The sequence below is a fragment of the Zonotrichia leucophrys genome, chromosome 15, assembly GCF_028769735.1.
Source record: "Zonotrichia leucophrys gambelii isolate GWCS_2022_RI chromosome 15, RI_Zleu_2.0, whole genome shotgun sequence".
Classification (NCBI taxonomy): Eukaryota; Metazoa; Chordata; class Aves; order Passeriformes; family Passerellidae; genus Zonotrichia; species Zonotrichia leucophrys.
Window position 1 is genome coordinate 4,212,041 of NC_088185.1, and position 19,925 is coordinate 4,231,965.

Genomic DNA, 19,925 nt, shown 5'->3' on the forward strand with positions numbered 1-19,925 from the left:
GTTGGTGTCTGTCCTCTAACGAGCGTTTTAACGCCGGAATCTCTCTCTCCCCTCTGACTGGGAAGCAAAAAGCTTGACATCTCCCATCAGCATCAAAGTCCCTCACCTCAACACCCCACACCCCACCAGTGCTCCGTGTCCTCAGTGTGGTGCTGCCAGGGCAGTGTTTGTGTCCCCAATGTGTCCTGTTCTTGCCTGGAGCCACCTCTAAGACCCCCATCCCCTGGAAATAGCTGGGAGCTAGGGGAAACCTCTAAGGATTCAATGGGAATGGGAATTGGGGTTGTGAGCCAAAATCAACCATGGGAAGGACCCACTGGAGTGACAAAAGCACCACTGGCACCAAAAACCTTGGTGGGGTTGGTGAGCATCTCTGCACCCCTTGCTGTGTGCCATGGTGACATTAAACAGAGGCAGGAGCTGGCAGGGAGCTGAAGGTGCCATTTCCCCTCCGTGTCCTTCATCATCCCTTTGTGTCCCCGCTGCCAGCACAGGAGGGCTGCGCGCGGGGCAGGAGGCAGCGATCCCAAATATCGACGGCGGCCCCGATCAATGCTATCTCCTCTTTCCATGCCTATGAGCTCATTGATTTTTTTTTTTTGTTGTTGTTACCTCTGTGTTTATGTAATGTCTGAACTTTGCACAACTGAACCGTTTAATGTGCAGAAAAGAGCCCTGTTGCCATGAAAACGGACCTGCAAATGACAGCACGGATGCGGAGATATCCCTGTTTTATTGGGCCATACGGAATGGATTTTAACCTTGATAAGTCAATAACTTTTCGTACAAAAAGAACGGGAGCAGGCACAGCTTTCAGAACCTTGAATGCATTTAAAGCAAGAGAGTAATGGCCCGGTTTTAATCCCCGGGAAATCTTTCTCATTCCGAGGGCCAGGCATTGCCAGGGCAGAGTGACATTTTGGGCAAAGAATTACAGCGTGCATTTGTCAGGATGAGAGATGGAGACACTCCGTGCTCCAAATTGCCAGTGCCGGTCAAAAATAATGATATTAAATTAAAGGGATATCGTTATCTGAAAGAGCACAGAATCAGAGAGGAGAATCAATGAATGGCTGGAGTTGGGAGGGACTTTAAAGCTCATCCTGTTCTACCCCTTGACATGGGTAGGGACATCTTCCACCATCCCAGGTTGCTCCAAGCTCCATCCAACCTGGCCCTGGATATTTCCAGGGATGGAGCAGCCACAGCTTCTCTGGGCAACCTCTGCCAGAGCCTCACATCCCTCACAAGGAAGAATTTCTTCCTCGTATTTAATCTTAACCTACTCTCTGTCAGGTTGAAGCCATTCCTGTTGTCCTGTCACTACAATCCAGTGTGTTATTCCTGTTTTGGGAGCGTGGAAAACTTCGGGTGGGCTCCGCAGTGCCTCAGGGGAGGGACTCACCCACCGCCACCCCAGACGTGCTGATGCATTATTTATTTGTGCTAAAGCAGAAGGACTTTTAAAAATCTCTCTCCTCCAGCTTCCTCCCTGCAATTCAATCCCTCTGGAAGTGGCAGCGGAGCCGGTCTCACTTTGCAGAGCTCATTCATTAGCAGATTAAGGCTCTCCTTGTGTTCCCAACATCGCTGGGGGAAATTTATGTTCCGGCAAAGTATTCACGGGTTCTCTGAATCACAAAAGTGTTTCTTCAAAAAAAAAAAAAAAGGAGAAAAAGGATGGAAATGGGGAGGTCAGAACTGCTTAATAGTATCTCCTTGAAGGCAGTGCCAAAACACCCACCTTTTGAAGTTTGCTATTCCGGGACGAATCTCTTCCCTGGCAAAGATGCCGTCACCCTTTCAAGTCCTTGTGAGTGACTTCAGGTGGCTAAAACATTTTCTGAGAAGAATGAAGGCTCCTTTTTATATCTTTTTTTTTTCCCCCCCGAATAAAGAGCAATCTTTCTTCCTGCCTTCCTAATAGCTTTGATTAAATTATCTCTGAAAAATCTAAGTGCTGTTCGCAAATCTGTAATGGTTTTATTCTTATCGCCGGCCTCTATTGCAACACAGGGAAGCAGATAAATAAGCTGCAGAGAAGGTATAAAACTGCACCAGAACCTGCCAGAGAGATGAGCTAAAAATGTTTGAACTGAAACAAATGAGCAGTATGAATAGCCCCGCTCCGAGAGGGAATTTATTCAATATAATGTATTTTCACAGGGAGGATAATACGTGTTATAATTGCATAGAGGAGTTGCTCTCCTGAAAGCAGATCTAGCTATTATTTTAATTTCCCAACCTTCAGCATTTGCTGGATCAGGAGTGGTGACTGGAGCAGCTTCATGTTTTTGGAAAATGGGCCCTGGGTGTCAACTCTCCCTTTACCACCCCTGATTATGGAAACCTGGAAAGCTGCTGGTGCTTCCCTCAGTGGAAGAGGTGGAGAGGCCCCAAGAATAAGCCAGATCCAGTAAAAACTTGTTAAAAATTAGTAGAGAAGTCAGATCTTCCCAAAAGTGACCATATCTCGGTGCTGTAAAGCAGGAGCTGGCCATTAGGGATGGACAGAGGTGATGAACCCTGGAAGCTCACATTGAGCTGCTGTGGGAGCTGTACATGCCCGTGTGGGACCATTACGGACAAGAGTGAAGGGTCTCGCTGACCCTCGCACATGTGAAGCACCAAAAAATCCCTGTGTCAAAGATTTTGGGGAAGAAATCATGGATTCCAGGACTTGTGCTAACGGGACAGCCTCAGCTGCAGCAGTGCCCCCTCGGATCTCAGGGGTGTCTGTGGCCATGGCCATTGGGATTGCCAGGTGACACCAGGGGTCTCGCCAGACAATTAATCAAAGAGAAAGAAAAGATAACTCAACAGGAAAATAATCCAATAGGACACTTTTTATAAAAAAACAAATGATAGCTAATGACACACAGAGTCAAAGAGAACATGTTTGTTTTTTTCCCATTCACTAAACAATTGTTATGTTTGCCCACCTATTTATCACACAATCTTTCTACTGGAGGCTTCAGTCATCTTGTACGGCAAACGAAGCCCTGAGGTTCAAAATCTGCCAACTCAAAGTTTGTATGAACACTGTGTTTATGTGAAACGCAGATAAACACAGTGTCTCCAAGCCTGGCTCTCATCCCCCGTTAGGTCCGGAATTGTTACCTCGCCGTCCCCACGTGCACCCCTCGCGCCAGCAGGACTACAACTCCCATGATGCCTCACGGCGCCGCTCAGCCCCCGCGGCGCGGCGGGGGCGCGCGGGGCACGCCGGGAAACGCAGTCCCGCCGTTCGGATTTTCCCGCTCGAGAAGCCGGCTTGCGGGGGGAAGGCGCCGCACGTCCGGCAGGGACGCCCCGCCCCCTTTTCTCCCCCGTCCCTCCCTCCCCGCAGGACGCGGCGCCGTGGCCATGGCAACGCGCCGGGGGCGGGGCCGAGCCGCGTGCGGCCGCCGGGCCCCGCGCGGGGCGCTCAGAGCCGCCGCAGCCGCGCGCCGGGCGGGAGCCGCGAGCGCCGGGGCCGCCCCGCCAGCAGCGCCCCCCGCCCCGCCCCGCCCCGCCGCGACCCCCGCCCGCCGCCGCCGCCGCCGCCATGGAGCGCTGAGCCGCCGCCGCCGCCGCCGCTGCCCCCCGCGACACCCGCCCCCCACCCCCCGCCCCGCCCCGCCGGGCACCGACCGCCGCCGCCGCCGCACAAAGGAACCGGGGGCAGCCGCGGTGTGATGCCCCGCGGGGTCGCCGCGCCGCCCCAGCTCAGCCGCGCCGGGTGGATTTGGGGTTAATTTATTTTTTAATTTTTTTCTGCCCGGATATTTTTGCTGTTGCTGTTACCTCCCTCCCCCCACCCCGCTCCTTTCCCCGCGGTGCTCCCCGCCGTCCCCCGCCGGGGCCGAGCGCCGGGACCCGCACGCTGGCCGCGCACGGGGCGGGGCGGGCCGCCGGCGGGGCGCGGGGCCGGGCGGGCGCCGCCGCTGCTGCTGCGCGGCCCGGGGGGGGCGGCCCGGCGCGCCCCGCAACGCAGCGCCCGCAGCCGGCCCGGATCCAGCTCTGACGGTAACGGGGGTCCGGGCACCGGGGAGGTCGGGGGGGTTACCGGGCGGGGGCGCGGGGAGCGGGGGGCTCCGCCGGCTCCCGGAGCGCAGCGGAGGCGGTGCCGCCGCAGCGCGGTGCCCGGTGGTGCCCGCGGAGCCGTCGCCGCCGGGGCCCGGCTCGCCCGTCGCTACCGGAGAGGAACGGGAACAACTTTTGGTTTTTTTTGGAGGTTTTTTTTTCCTCCATCCGATTTTTGATTTTTTTTTAATGGCTTTTTGGGTCGCCTGACTCATAAGTGGAAATAAAATATCCACGGGTGCCTCCAGGAGGAAAGCTGAGACACTTCCAGCGGGAGCCGACCGGGAGCTGCCACCTTTGCTGCGACCCTTTTCTGCCCCTTTTCGCCTGAGGAAAAAAAAAAAAAAAAAAAAAGATATTTTCTCCTCCGTCCCGGGCAGGAAAGCGCCCGATCCCATCGCGACACCGGAGCGGGTGGTGGTAGAGCAGGACCCCGCCATGGACCCCGCGCCTGGTGTGGATCCCGCCGGTCACAAAGGAGAGAGGGAAGAAGGACCCACCCAGCGATGGTTTATTTAACACCCGTCTCCCTGGCTGCCTCCGCCGGGTCAGGAGGCTCTGCCGGGGAAAATCCCCTCTGGAAAAAGCTCCGCTGCTGAGGCAGCATCCCCGTGGCGTCTTCTGGACCATCGGCGCTGGGAATACGATTCACCGGGGACGAGGCGCCGTGGTCCCCGAGATCTCCTGGGCATCCAGCGGGGCGGCCGCCGGCTCCAGCCGGGGACGAGCGAGCTGTGCCGCCCCTCCGGCTCGGTCCCCGGCAGAAATGCGGTGCTGCCGGTGCCAGCAGCTCAGCCCCAGCGTCCCAATCCAGCTCCGGGGAGAGCCGACACATCGTGGAGATTTAATGGCTGGAGAGGCAGGGCCTGGACGCAGCGAGCCGGCGGCACGGCTCGCACGGCTCGGCACAGCTCGCTGCAAGCAGGGCTCGGCTCCGGCCCTGCGGGCTATTTCCGAGGAGAGGCAGTGGCAAAGTTTTCCAGCCGTGCTTGGTGTTTGCCAAGGGATGAATTCATTGGCATTGGGTGGTTTGTCCGACTCTGGCTGTCGGGATCTCCGTAGGGAGGTTTTTGATACGTATTTATATGTGTGTATATATATATATATATTTTATATATTTTTTTAATGTGCATCCTGCTGCTCGGGATGCTCTGGCTGCAGGGTGGGTGATGAGCTTTTCATGGAGGATGGAGTGGCCGTGGGGCTCTGCGGGCATGGGGACAGAGCCACGCGGCCCCTCTCTCAGCAAACAGCGTCCAGCATCGTTCTGGGGATAATTTAGTGGGATTTGGCACTTTTACCCCTTCTCATGGCCCTGTGGTGGGCTTTGCTGTGCCGCTGGTCAGTGCCACACGTGTGCCCATGGCTCTGGTGGGACCCAAAGCTCTCACACCCAGGCTGTGCTGCTGGGGGTGAGGTGGGAAACGTCCCTGGCAGAGGGCACCCGGCATCCTGCGAGGGGTTTTTCCTGTGAATGATCCATAAAACTTTGAGGAGTGGATTGGCGGTGCCGGGAGCCGCGGTGTGAGCCGGGTGCGGTCCGGTCGAAGCCGTGGTGGAAGGAGAGGAGAAGCTCTCACCGTGGTGCCTTCTGCTTCCCTTGTGTGTGGAGAAGGGAAGGCCATTCCCTGGGAGCACGGCTTGTTTTGCCAGCCTCAGGAGCAGCTTTCCTGCTGCTCTGAGGCTCGGTACCAGCAGGGCACGTTCTGGATGCTGTGAGCTGGGCCCTGTTTCAGCCAAGCGTGTCGTTAAAAATCGCAATATCTCGGTGTGAATATTTCCCCTCGGGCTGGAGCAGGGAAGCCCATGCAAGGAGGACATGAGTGCCTGCTGCCAGGCTGATGAGGCCACACACCTCAGCTTTTAAGCCCCGTTGGTTGTCTATTTTAGCCTAAAATTCATCCATCCCTGAGCGGGCTGTGGATTAGCCCCTTCCCTCCTGGGGGTGATTTTAATTTTGTGCTGCTGCCCTGCCAGGACAAGGGTTCTGGCAGTAGGACCGAGGGTCTCCCAGTGCTATGACCCCACCGGGGTGATGTCCCCGAGCTGTCCCCGCCGTGCGTGCGGCATTAGCGCCGGAGTTAATTTTTGCCTGGAGCCGGTTTCCTACGTGGCCTCAACTTGTGTGGGAAAAAAATCCGCGGTAGAGCCGGGCAGCCCCTCTGCCTCTCCAGCGTGATCCTGCGGCACACGGAGCGCGGTGGGCTCGGGAATGTGCGCTGGGAGCCAGCCCAGCCGGGGTACCACGGGCAGGGATGCGGGGTGCTGAGCGTGGAGGGTGATGGCAGGAGGACAGCAGGATGTGTGTCCCTCCTGGGGAAGGTGCTTTGCTGGTGGTGTCACCGTGGGATGCAGGGAGAGTGTGTGTGACCCCCCCAAGGCCGGGGATGCTGCAGCTGGCGGGGTGGGCCGGGGGCTGCACCTGCCGGGACCCCTGTGCCGGCCCCCGCCGGCATCTGTGCCGCCGCATGTCCGTCTGCAGCAGGCGCATGCATGCAAAAATAAGACATTTCTTCTTTCTCTTCTGCCTGCGCATTCCTCAAAAAGCTAATATTCATGAAAGGTAATTCAATCAAACCACGATGCCTATCAGCTAATGCAGCAAAGCTGGCGCAGGGGTGAGAATGGGAGCCAGGAACACAAAAGCCCTGTTTTATTACCTCCTGCTTGCCTGAGAATTGCTTTTCTCCCTCGAGTGAGCCGGCTAAAGCTGGCTTTATTATGTTAACCTATTTGCGTGTCAAGAGCTATTGTGCCTCTCTTTATCTGTGTTTGTATTTGCTCGATGCAGGGAATAAAAGGACGAGGCGAAAATGGATGGCTGGTCAGTGCTCCGCACTCTGGGGGCACTGATTGGTTGCTAAGTGATTTGCATCCCCGGTAATCGCTTTTATCTCGGAAGGATGTCGTGTATAATTATAAGCCTACTGACATCTTTTGAAATCTGCCTAATGGGTGTTTTTAATTTACATGGGAAGCAGGGGCTATTTGTGTTGCTCTGATTACAGGTTGGGCGAGTGTATGGGTTAAAATACAGATATTTCCATAGATGCCGGGCACTGGCAGGGATGAGGCTGGGATTTTTTGGCAAGTCCCTGCTCGCCTAGGGATGGGTGGAAGAGCACAAGGCGCCCGTGTGTGAGTTTGGGGTTTAATCCCTCAGCCCAGTGTGTGGTGCTGGTCCTGCAGCCACCCCGTGAAATACAACACGAGGTGGGCTCCTGGCTGCTGCCAGAGCCAGCTGGACCCCCAGGACCCCCCTCTGCAGCCTGGGATGAGGCATGGAGTGGCTGTGCCACCGAGTCCCCTCTCCAGCCATCTGTGCCAGCGTGGGGCTGGTGGGGGTGGCACCAGGGGACAGCCTGAGCTTCTTGTTCAGCCCCCCATGCAGGGAGGACCTGTGGAAATGGGTCTGGGGGTACCTGTGGAAGCCCCAGCTGGGTGAGCTCACACAGCCATGGCAAATGAAGCTCCCGAGCACCTGTGCCAGCCCTGGGCACCTGCATCCAGCAGGATCCCTGCAGGGTGGCTCGATGGAGCTGCTGGGGCATCAGCAGGGTCCAGGGTGATTTCCCTGTGTTAGGGGCATTAGTAGGGCTGTGAGTGCCTGTCCTGGGCAGCCAGCAGGGTGTGGGTGCTGCGAGATTGTCCCATGTGTGTCTGGGTGCAGAGGAGCCGCGTGTGGGAAACATCCTGGCAGGAATGCCAGGCTAGCTGTGCCAGTGGCACGCTCGATTTTGTGTTTCTGTCTGTGCTATTGGAAAAGCAGAGCTCTGAGGTGCAGGCAGTGGTGAATGAGGGGTCTTGGTGTCCCCCCAGGGCTCTGTGCACTGGGTCTGGGTCACCTCAAACACGCAGAGGTCCCAGACTGAGGTTGGTGCTTGTGACAGGCTGGGTGAGAGCGTGGGGCAGGATTTGGGGCAGGTGACCCACGGGCACAGCCCCAGCCAGCTGCCTCCTTCCTCCTCCTCCAGGAAAGGCCAGGACTGAGCCTCAAGCACGTTGCAGCTCCCTCAGGCCGTGCACAAGGTGACCCCATCCGTTTGCAGGGCTGAGGTGGCTCCGGAGCGCACGGAGAGCAGGACAGGGTGCAGAGAACACGGGGCATGGGGAAAGTTGATAGAAGAGAGAGAGTGCTGGACCCCACACCTTGGAGCTTGGGGTGCTGGGTCCCCCTGCCCAGGCAGCCCCATCCCATCCCATCCCAGCCCATCCCAGCCCGTCCCGCTGGCGAGCGAGCGAGTGGCGCGGGCGCCGCTATTTATGGCTGGCTGTAAACAAACTCCCAATGAAAGAAAGTTAATGACCTGAGACTGACAGGAGCCTGCTGGGAGTTTTTATAGCCCCTGGGACTCCTTTTGCTAAAGAGAGAATACATCAGCGTTTTAACCCAAAACGGCAAGAGCCGAGCGCTGCAGGGGCGGGGGGACAGCCCCAGCCTTGGGAGGCGTTTCAGAGGGCCTGGTGCTGGGTGAGGAGGGGGCTTTGGTAGGGGGACCTTGACTCTGTGTCCCTGCACGGGACTGGGATGCAGAGCCCCTCTTTTTGAGAAGGCACGTCCCGGCGGCGGGGGCTCTCCAAGGCTTTGCCATCTGCCTCTTGTAGGTCATCTCTGTGCTGTGCTCCAGGCAGGAGCGGGGGCTGGCTTAGCGTGGCTGGTAACCACACACTAATAAAGCCTTAATACCCTGCAGCGGGGAGATTTCACTGTCAGAGATAAATATTCATATTGCTTTCCAATTCAGCCTTGGCTGCACGACAAGGGCGCCGTGGGGGGAGCCGGGGAGGCCGCGGTGTGGGGCGCCCCGAGCCCCGCTGGCTGCCCTGCCTGCTCCTGCCCGCCTGGCGGGTTTAATACCGTGCCCTGGCTAATTGTGGGCTGTGAATATGGTGCCCAGGGCTCTCGGGGTGGTGAGCGTGGCACGGGGTGCCCCTCTCGCCGTGCTCCCCGCCTCCTCCTTCGCCTCGCGCACGCAGCCTCCATCTGCACGCGACGCTTGATTTACCGAGGAGAGCTGGCAGTTAAACCTGACAAATTGAAGGCAGTTTTAAGTGGTTCAGGTTAATTAATAGTCAGGGAAGTATCAATTTTTTTTTTTTTTAAGGGATGCTCTTGGCTCGCAGGGAGAGCTGGAGTTTGACTTTGCCTTTGGGAAGTAGCACCGTCTGCATGGGCAGGAGGATGGATTAGGGCAGGATGCTGAGCTTGGTGTCACTGCTCCAGCTCCTGTCCCACAGCCTCACGTTGCTGCTGGTATGTCTGACCCCTGCTTGCTGGTGCTGAGGGACAGGGAAGAACAGGGCTGTCCTGTGTGGCCCAAGCTCCATTGCTCATCTCAGTGTCCTTTGTGGCTCTGCTTGTCCTCTCTCCTGGGGTCTGTGCCATGGCTGCAGTGCCAGAGGGTGCAGCTGTGCCAGTAACCAGAGAGATTCATCCACAGCCACGTGTAGTGGCACAGCTGGGTGGCTGCAGTGTCCCTGCTCCTGTTGGGCACCCCAAGGGTGAGCAGCAGCTTTAACAGGTTCATGGGGGTCCATCCTGGGCTGGGACTGGGAGCTGACGTGGATGAACTGGAGCAGCATCCTCTCCCCTTGGTTTCTGCACATATGACCCCTGTGTTCACATCTGCCCACATCTGTCAAGCCTGGGAATGCTGAGGAGGGGACAGATTTAAAAAAATCCCAAGAAGGTTAAGGTCTCCTATAAGGAGGGGAGATGAGTGTGTGTGGCAGGAGGGCTCCGAGCTGTGTGTGAGAAAGTCCCCATGGCACAGGGACCTGAGCAGTGCCTGTGGTTGTCACAGGATGCCACAGGGGTGGGCAGCTCTGGGACCTGGCTCAGGGCTGTGTCCCAGAGCAGCACAAACCCTTCCTCAGGCCATGTGCTCCATCCTTCCCAGCACAGAGCAGGATGCAGGTGGAAGTGGTGGGTTTCCAGCAGCCCTAATTCTTGGGAATATGAGAGATTAAGGTTAGTGACCATTTTTTAACTCAATAAAGGGGAAGACAAGCTGGAGTCTGCAGTCCAGAGATATAATTAGTTCGCAGCAGTGGTGCTTTCTTGATTTAGCTTCAGAGAGCAGAACAAGACAAGGATGTTATACCCAATTAGCAATAACATACAGCCCGAGCCTCGCTAGGTGAGATAACAAGCCATTTTTATAGCTCTTCTTTACGGACTTTTTTTTTTTTTTTTTGGAAAAGAGGAGGGGGGAAAGAAGAAAGGGACCCGAGCCTCAATTCCTTTTCATCAGGGGACAATTATTAGCGAGCTCAGAAAGCCCAAAGCTGAGTGATCTGTTGGCCAGCGCGGGTGATGAAACAAATCAAACAGCTCAGAGCCGGGCTGAGGCCATCTCCCCATGCAGCTGGGGGAGGCTGAGCAGGTGACAGCAAGGACACGGCCAAGGGCCACCCACACACCTGCGAGGCTTTGTGGCACATGGCCCGGTGCAGGTGGGGCGGCCGTGGGTGCTGCTGGCCGTGTCCCACGGTGGGTGACCCCAGCCGTGTCCCCTGCACAGCCCCGGTCACATCAGATGGCAGCAGCCGTCTGCCAGCACCGCGGTCCCTTTGTATTGCAGATCGATGGCCATCGATTTTTCCTCCCCTGTAAACCTGCCCCGGTCGGGTTTTTGTGCACTCAGGCTCTGTGTCTGCCGTGGTCGGAGCAGCCCGTGCTGGTCCCCGATCCCACCCAGCTCCCGCTCGCCTCTGCAGCAGGGAAACTCAAGGACATCCGGAAAAACAGCCTTGGAAAGAGTCGGGAAAACTCGGGATTCATTAATCAGCTCTTAATGACGGGCTCTGCTGTTCGGTGGGGTATTTGCAGTCTCTCTGCTTGCTCCCCAGGTACCTGCTGGGGCTGGGGCTGTGGCAGCTGGTTTGGGGCACCTGTGGGGGGAGCAGCGTGTCCCCCTCGGACTGGGGACACTCCTGCTGCACAGGGGGCTCAGTGTGGGACACATCCTCCCTCCTGCTGTTGCCACCCCTTCGATGGGGCAGAGCCTGGGGATGGATGGAGCAGGAGCCTGCTGTGCCCTCCATGTCCTTCCTGTCCCCTCCGTGTCCTTCCTGTCCCCTTGTCAGGGTTTTACAGCCTGTCAGGCACTGCTGTGGCTGCATGGGACCACTGGAGCTCATCCCATTACCCACCCATGGGAGCTGGGCTGGGGACATCCCCGCTTGTCCCCACCGGGAGCCGCTCCTCTCCGCGGCTATTAACACCCCGCGATGATCATCAGCTCTCGTCGTAATCATTAAGACTATTAGAAAGAAATGTTGGCTCGCAGCTCGTGTCAGACTTTCCGTTCTGCTTTGCAAACGCGCACAATTAATGCCAATCAGGCGGGGGAGGCAGCCAGCTCCGATCCCCGGCTGCTGCTCCCAATCGCGGCTGTCAGCTCCTCTCCCCATCCCGCCTGGTACATTTTCATACAATTGCTACAAACATCTGAGGGGAAACTCCGTGTTCTTCGGCAGCGCTGAGTATTGTTCTCTGTTCCTTTTAATTACTCGGCATTCAGCGGCTCATCCGGCCTCCCGATCTCGGTGGGGGAAAGTAGGGATTTGTAAAACAAATAGAGAAATCTGGAGAGATGCCTTATTTTCCCATTCAGCGGCTGCCTTAGGTTGTCTATGGCTAAATAAGAAAAACCTGTTTAGTTTTTCTTTGTCTTTTTTCTTCCTCCCCCTCTCAAATTGCTTTCTCCCCACTAGGACACAGCCTGGTCCCTCTCCCCAGGGAACCCCAAAAGCAGGGTGAGCTTGGGAGAAGGGGGGGAAGAGCTGGAATTACTTGGCCGGATGGTGGAATAATCCTTGTTACAAAAGTACACATCAATTATAAGAATTCCTACAGTAATCTTGGAAATCTATCTTTTCTGCTGAACCAGCTCATTAAAGAGCACCATTCATTTCCATCTCTCCGGGTGAGAAGGGTTTAAATCTCCAGAGCTTTGTGTTACCACATAGACTGAGGGTGATGGACTCGCGTTAAATATTAAAAGGAAGAAGTTGATTTTTTATTTTTTTCCCCTTTTTTTTCCCCCCCAGACCGGCAGTGCAGACAAAGTGGAACGTAAGGAAAGGAGAGTGAGGGGACCCTGCTGTGAGAAGCTTCCCCAGCTGTTGGTGGGCGACACAGGGCTATGCTCAATGGGTGCCTTTGAGGACCCCCCACTCCTCCCTTGGCCTGGGGACCCCTCCAGATCTCAGGGAGGAGGGAGGGAGCCAGGGAGGTTTCCCCAGGCCACCCTGGCAAGCCCCCGAGCCTGCGCTGGAGCCGGCCGTGGCACAGGCAGGGCTTTTGTGTGCCGTGGGCGGCTGTGGGCTGAGGGACGGGCACAGAGCCCCTTTGTGTGCAGCTGTGAGCAGAGCAGGATGTGGGATAGGGCCCAGCCGTGGGGATGGGGAGCTGGTAGCCAGGGATGAGGAGAGGTGGCCGTGGGTGAGGAGGAGGAGCGGGGATGGAGAGCAGCGGCCGGCCGGGGCGATGTGTGCGCTGCGCCGGGGCTCTGTGCAAACATGTTAATTTGTTTTCTTTCTTGCCTCGCCTTTCAGGGTAATTGGTTGCATTTGAAGCCTTTGTGAAAGCCTTTGATTATAGTAATTTCAGCAGCGCGATCTACCCTGGATTCCTTCGTCAGATTCTTTCACAGCTCTGGCTCTTGGGGCTGTAATTACGGAGCGGAGCGCACCCGGCTGCCGAGTGTGGGGCAGCTGGATGGGGCACCGTGGCCATGGGGGCACAGGGATGTCACTGCAGGGGACAATCAAACCCCTGGGGTGAGGCAGGAGTGAGCCAGGATGGGACAGGAGCTGCGATGGGCAGCTTTGCTCTCTGCACTGCTGAGTTTGTTGGGTTTCAGCTGGAGCTGTAGATGCTGCCAGTGCCCATGGTGTGGTTGCCCATGCTGGAGTTGGCTCCTGGCTTGTTGGGCTCCAGAGTGCTTTTAGTTGCTGCTGCATGGAGCCACTTGGCTTTTCTGCTGGTTGATCCCAGGTCTGTGCTAGAGCTGGGACTAAAGCCCGTGAGCATCCCAAGATCCATGAGGGGCAGCTCCCCATTCCATGTGCAGGAGGAAGGCACGGCACGACTGTGCCACATCAGTGAGGTTTTGCTCTGAGGAGCTGGTGCCACATCCGAGGGGCCACGTCTGTGCATGTCTGGCAGGACCTGGCAGATCCTGCCTGCCCGCTGCGCGCTGGCCCTGCCGGGACCTCGCTGCACACAGCCAGGGCTGAGCCCTGCCAAAAACACCGACGGCACCCGAGCGGGGCCCTGACCTTTGCTAACAGGGCTGCTCCCCCCTCCTTGCTCCTGGGATTTTGTTCCCAGTCCCACGTAATGACCTTCTCGGCAGCGCCGTGCCAGCGTCTGCCACTTCCAATTACCCACGGCTGCTCGGCGCCCGCCGCAGCACGCGGGGCTCCTTCCTCCCCGGCAGGATGGCAGCAGGGTGGAGGATGCTGCGCCCTGATCCCGGCTTGGAGAGCCTCAGGAACCCCCCCAAAAGCACCCAGGGCTCTGGGGTCCTGCCCCGGGCTGCTGGAGGCGCTTGGCTTTCCAGAATCATTATTAACCTGTTCGAGAGCCGTTCCCGCTCGCAGCGAAAATAGATCTTTAATCTCTGCCCAAAATAGCTCATTTGATGAGAGGCCTCCTTAAAGCTGACACATAAATTTAACCAGGCCGCCCGAGCCCTGCGCAGGGACGTCTGCAAATGATCAACAGCACTCGAATTGTTGGGTTTTTTTTTAAATTCCATCGTTGCGGACACGTCTGATACCCTGTTTCTTCCTTAGGGGCTTTGGAAGTGCTCAGGAGGTGATTTGCCGTGCCCTGTCCCAGTTCCTTTCACCTTGCTTGTGAGCAAAATGTTATTTTGGGGTATTTTTTGATGTTGACTCTCTTGAACAGTCCAAGGGGTTTCTCCTTGGAGCTGCCACAAGAGCAGAACCTCATTTCTGGATGGGATGGGAGCGACATGAGATGCTGCTGTAGGATGCCAGCAGTGAGGGTCCTGGTCCAGTGCCACTCTGTCCCTGGCACTGTGCCATGGCTGGTGGGCTCTGTGCCATCCTGGTGTCATGGCAGCCCAAAAAAGTGGGAAATGAGGATGCTCAGGGTGTCACAGCTCTGCTCAGCACTGGGTCCAGGGCTCACCCCAGCACCTTCCCTGCATTTCCACAGAAAATGGGCTGGGAGAACCCACTTGGCTGCTCTGGGTCTGCCCCCCAGCCCCCCACAGCCCCCACATCCCAGCGAGCCCCTGAGCAGCACAATAATCACTTCCAGCATCATTATCCATCGCAAACCCCAGCTTCCAATTTTAATCAGAGGAGCTGGTGTTGCTTTAAGATCTGCGGGTTTTAAAGATCACAAGAGGGGTTAGAGAAAATTACCCTTGACTCTTACATGCTAATGTAATCTCTAACCAGATCTGCAGCACTGCAGCTAAAATTGCTTTTTAGATTAACATTTAATTATTAACAGGGCCCCCTGAAAGGCCCGGGGCTGGAGCACGCGGAGGGGAGCGGATTAGCCGGGCGGGATGAGGGAAGGTCGGGCCAGGGAAGGTCATGGGGTGACCTTTGGTGACAAACTTCGGGTTTTATTTTACCTGCTGCTCCCCGTGGTTCACAGTGGGGTGACCTTTCTGTGCTCACCCCTTGTAGGGCTGAGCTGTGGCGTTGCTGCATCCCCTCCACCCTAAATCTGTATGGGAGATGGATATGGCAGTGCCAGGCAGCAGCACCAGCCAAAATCCTGCTCAATGTGCAATGGGGTGGGCATCCACTGTGTGCAGAGGGGAGTCCTTCCTCCTCTGGCACCTCCTCACCCTCGCCATGGGATGGGGAATCAGTGTCTGTGGGACCAGTGGTGGTGGCAGTGGCAGGGGATGGTGACAAGGAGCTCAGTGTCCCCGGGGCTGTGAGGTGGTTGGATTCTCCTCCATCCATGTAAGGATAAGGGACAGGGGTGTTCCCAGTTTTGCTCTGCACACCAGGGGCCAGTGAGGGCTTTTGCTGTGTTTCTCTGGCTGCTGCCAGCCTTGGCCTTGCCCTGTGCTGTCCGTGTGTCCGTCTGGCCCTGTCAGGAGCCTCCTGAGCTGGGTCACCCCTCTCCTCCTGTCCTTGTGCCAAATCCAGTGCTGGCTTTTGATAGCCAGGGGTCATGTCCATGGTGTGACTCAAACAGCTTTGCAGCTTCCCTGGTCCTGCCCCCCTTTCCTCCCCCAACCCCAAAAGCTCCCTTTTGATAAAATTGCACCCCAATAACACCTGGGGAAGGATCTGGATGTGTTCCACCACAGCCTGGATGGTGACCAAGACCTTGTCCCTCACTATCCCTGCCCTGCCACAGCTCAGCAGCCACACAGGCCCACTTCAGGCTGAGACTTTAAAAGTTCCTTTTTTCTTTTCTCCCCCCCTCCCGTCACATTTTCTTTTATCTAAATCCTCGCCTGCAAAAGCCTCTATCGACAGCTGCGCTGGCCTTATCTCGCGGGAGGGACCTTCGCAGGGCTCTCGGAGGAGATAAGCCCGACTTATCAGCTGCTGATGTCAGAGGAGGTGCCAAACCCTCCCATCACTGGGGCTTTAGACATAGAGGGTGGTGTTTTTTATTAAAGTCACAAAGACCTTGGGCTTATAAATAGTGTGATGTCGAGATGGATTAGCTGGGTGTGGGGCAGGATGGAGTGGTGGGAGAGGCGAAGGATGGAGCTGTGGCTGCCCCATCCCTGAAAGTGTCCAAGGTCAGGTTGCACAGGGCTTGGAGCAACCTGGGATAGTGGAAGACATCCCTGTGCATGGCAGGGAGTGGGACAGGATGGGCTTTAATGTCCTTTCCAACCCAAAATATTTGGTGATTCTGTGATGCCAGAGTTGTGGGATGTGGGGCTGGGGCTCCTTGCTCCAGATGTCCTCAAGATGACCCCACCGTTGGTGGGACTCACTGTTGGTGGGGCTCACCCTGTGCCCCAGTGCTGGATCATGGTGTGTCCACGTGCCCAGCCTGGGCAGAGGCCGTGCGGACTGGGGGGCGTTCCAGCAAAACTGCTGAGTGTTGCCTTCCCTGCCACGAAAGAGCCAGAGCAGCTTGGACTAAATCGGATCCTGCTGATTGGAATTAGTTCAAATGCAGATGGAGCTAACTAAGCCGGCGCTAAGCGTTGGACAGCCCAGCGCCCAATTCCCATCAGCTGATTCAGGGGCTTTTCGCAGCGGCATTAGCGAAATGCCACCGTGGCACAGATGCCCATTGTGCCAGGCGCCCACCCGCTCGCCCACGGCCCTTCTGGGGCTTGGGGCTCCCTGCAGGGTGCTGGGATGGACAGATGGACGCTGTTCTGGGGTTGTGGCACCAGAACCTTGTCTATGAAGGTGGGGTGAGTTACAGCATAGCTGTCGGAAAAATCATCTGGGCTGCGAGACGATTCAGCAGGGTCTGAATTAATCTGTGCCTTTATTCAGTTTGGCATGTGGCTGTGATAATCCAAGCCCAGGGTCGGGATGGCTCCAGGAGGGAGCTGGGCTGTGCGTGGCAGGGCACAGAGAGCAGTGGTGGGGACAAGCTGTGCCAGCGTAGGGCTCGGCTGGGCCCTCAGCTCCTGTGACAGGCTGCATCCACACCCACCCTGTGCCGCCACATGGGTTTGGTGACCCCCTTGGGTGCTTTCTCAGCCCCGCATGCCCCAGGGACCAGCAGGGAACTGATCCACGAGCCGCCCACGCCGCCCGTGTCTGCCAGGGACACGGGTCAGTGTCCCCATGAGGAGCTGCTGGGCACAGGGAGCGGGTGACGTCCGCCGCTAATCGGCCAGATGGTGACACCCGGCGGGACGCCAGCCCTGAGGTCACCACGGAGCTCAGGCTCAGGTACAGCAGGAGCTGGTGCCATCATCCTTCTCCAGCATGGTGCTTTGATCAGAGCCACCCTTTGGGGACAGGGATGAGGTGAGGGCGACAGCTCCCGTCATGGCAAATCCGGGATGCCAGCCCTGAGGTCACTGTGGAGCTCAAGCTCAGGTGCAGCAGGAGCTGGTGCCATCATCCATCTCCAGCATGGTGCTTTGATCAGGGCCACCCTTCAGGGAGTCAGGGTGGCAGCTCCCATCATGGCAAATCCGGGTGCTGGGCACATTCCCAGAGAGCCAGGGCTGCGTAATGAACCCCGAGTCCCGGCGGGGAGAGGAGAACTCCTGGCAGTCAAGTGCGTTCAGGCTCTGAATAAGAAGCACTTCATTCTCCTTTCAAATTGTATAATTTCTGCCTGATTGTAATGGCATATTTTAAAATTACCAGAAATCGAAGCCAGAAAATGGATACGGCTGCTTTTACTGCGAGCTGCGTTAACAAAGGATATGTAATGCATGAAATAAAAACACCTCCCTGCCCCCCTCCTTTTTTTTTTTTAAGACAGTAATAGGAGAAAATTGGTTTTGAAACTGAATAAAAGTCCCTTTCAGAGGAAATCATTTCTTTCAGGGTACCTTTGCTGAAAGTAAAATAGTGAATAATGAAAGGTGGTTACATGATTGTCTTTCATTTAGAGAGCGCGAGGACAGATGGAATCTGGGAGAAATGCACGATTGGAATAATTGCATGGTAACAAGGCGCTTGTTGTGAAATTAGTATCTTAAGAAAGTAGTGAAAAAGGCTTTTACTCATGAATACTTCATTATTAGGAGAAAACAGCACAATTTGGGTTCTCCAGACACCTGCTCGGTATTAGATGACTTCCTCCCCTCCTCCTCCTCCTCTTCCTCCTTCTCCTCCTCTTCCTCACACCTTTTCCTGATGAGTCTCTCCTTGTCCCTGGTTTGCTGGGGGAGTCAGGGTGAGACCCTGAGCCTGATGAGCCCAGCTGAGGCGTGGATGCCCTGCATGGATCCCATCCTGGGGATTATCCCAGAGCCTGGAGGAGGGCACAGAGCAGGAGCGAGCAGCACAGGTCCCATGGTGTCTGTCAAGGTGTTTTAAAGGGTGACATTTAAACCAGCAGAGCTTGGAGAACCCCAGACACAGCTCAGGGAGCATCAATCCATGCTTTGTTTCCTGGTGCTGATGGTCACGGGCTCTGCCAGAGGCCACCACGTGCCTGAGGCCACCGCGTCATTCCCCTGCACTGGGACATGTGGGAAACATCCTGGATGGCTGCAGGAGGGCACGATTCCCCCACGAGGGAGAAGAAGGAGTGATGGACCCAGCAGTGACACCATCCATGATATCCACTTGTGACCCCCGGCCATCCATGAACGTTCAGCCAGAGAGCACCAGCGCAGGGGCTGCAACACTGGTGGATGGGCACCATGCCCGCTTTTCTGCTGCTCCTGCCCACGTCTCCCTGCCCTCTCCGAGTGGGAATATCATCCCTGTGCCAGCTGGAGCAGTGGGAGGGCGTCAGCAGCAACTGGTTGTACCTCAGGGCCCCGGCTGGGGATGGATGTACAACGAGCAGCACCGCAGTGACGGCGGCTTTGGCCTGGCCCCTCCAGCTTTTGTCACACAGATTTTGATGCCAGCTGGGAGCTGGCGACAGATCCCAGGACCCCGAGTGGGATGTTAGCACTGTCTTTCCCCAGCCTTGACTGGGGTCACTCTGTGCCAGGAGGCACCGGCTGGCACGCCTGGCACCACCACATTCCCGTTGGGAAGGGTGGGAAGCTCCGCAGGAAGCGCAAACCACCTGCCGAGACCTTCATCTTTATTTTATATACATCCCTATTCACTCCAGGCTTTCAGCGCTGGCTGTTTATCTCCAGAGGAGCGAAGGCACCGAGTGCTGGGGAGCTGCACGGGGGTGGTGGTGGCACGGGGGTGGTGGTGGCAGGGGGTGGTGGCACGGGGGTGGCAGGTCCCTGGCTCACCGTGTGTCTCCTCTCTTGCAGGGCGTGGGGCGGCAACGCCCGCAGGGAAGCCCAGACCATGCTGGCCTGCCTGCAGAGGACCCAGAACCCCCCAGCCCAGCACCTCCCCTGCCCCAACAAGGCGCTGGAGCCACGCAAGTGTAAGTGCCCCGGGGGCGGGCGCCCGCTTTGATGCTGTTTCCCTTATTGAAAAAGACATTTATTTAACCGATAATTAAAAAGAGCAGGAGAAGCAGGGAGGAGAGCGGGGGGGAGGAAGGAGCCAAGATAAGCAAATTAAATTGGGTTCTGTGGTTGATAAGTCCAACTTCAGCAAACGTTGCAGGGCTGGCTGGGAAGCGTGGCGGCAGCCGAGGATGGTGCAGCCGGCCCCCCAAACCTCCCCAGCCCTTCCCCCCATAATTACTTTCCCCGTTTGTGCTGCAGCTCGCCTTCCCCAGGAGCTGGCCTTTCAGATAAGCTGTAAACTAGTTACATTAAAATGGGATCCAAAAGGTCACTCCAGCAAAGCACCTGTCTCTCCCAGCCTTTGTCTCTCAATCCAAACCGTGATTAAATGTATATTTAATGAGCCTGCTTTAGGCAGGCGTGTTTGACCTCCCCGGCTGGGAAAGACGCATTAAGATTCTCAAGTGATGAATGTGTGTTTTAAAGAGGGGAGTGGATATTTTTCTGCTGGTCTCAGTTGGATTTTTAAACATTGCTGGCTGAAGACAAATCAGCTGCTAAAGCTCTGCTTGTTAGGCTGTGACAGCCCCCGGGTGTTTGTTTAATGAGCTGGATTTTCCTGTAGATGTTTTTTTTTTTTTTCCCCTCTACCTGGGCATTCTGAGCAGCCAGGTGAGCTGGGCATGGGGTTTGGGCAAGCTGAGCATGGATTTTGGATGATGCTCAGCATCCCTGGGGACCTCCAGCATTGCACTGCCAGCCAGGAGGGTTATTTATCCCTAGAAGTTCTTTTATCCCTCAAACATGTTCATGTCC

General features: G+C 56.5%; 1 protein-coding gene across 3 annotated transcripts in view; it reads left to right on the forward strand.

Annotated features, from left to right (window-relative positions):
• The first annotated feature begins 3,614 nt into the window (after positions 1-3,614).
• FAM222A (family with sequence similarity 222 member A) overlaps positions 3,615-19,925 on the forward strand; it is a 28,752-nt gene continuing 12,441 nt past the window's right edge. The window contains exons 1-2 of one of the 3 annotated variants that reach the window (XM_064726656.1): positions 3,615-3,732; positions 18,963-19,081. In XM_064726656.1, coding sequence (XP_064582726.1) covers positions 19,000-19,081 — 82 coding nt within the window. In that variant the 5' untranslated portion in view covers positions 3,615-3,732; positions 18,963-18,999. Of the gene's footprint in view, positions 3,733-3,882; positions 4,009-10,302; positions 19,082-19,925 lie in introns of those variants that run through there. The other 2 variants (XM_064726655.1, XM_064726654.1) reach the window with 2 other exon arrangements.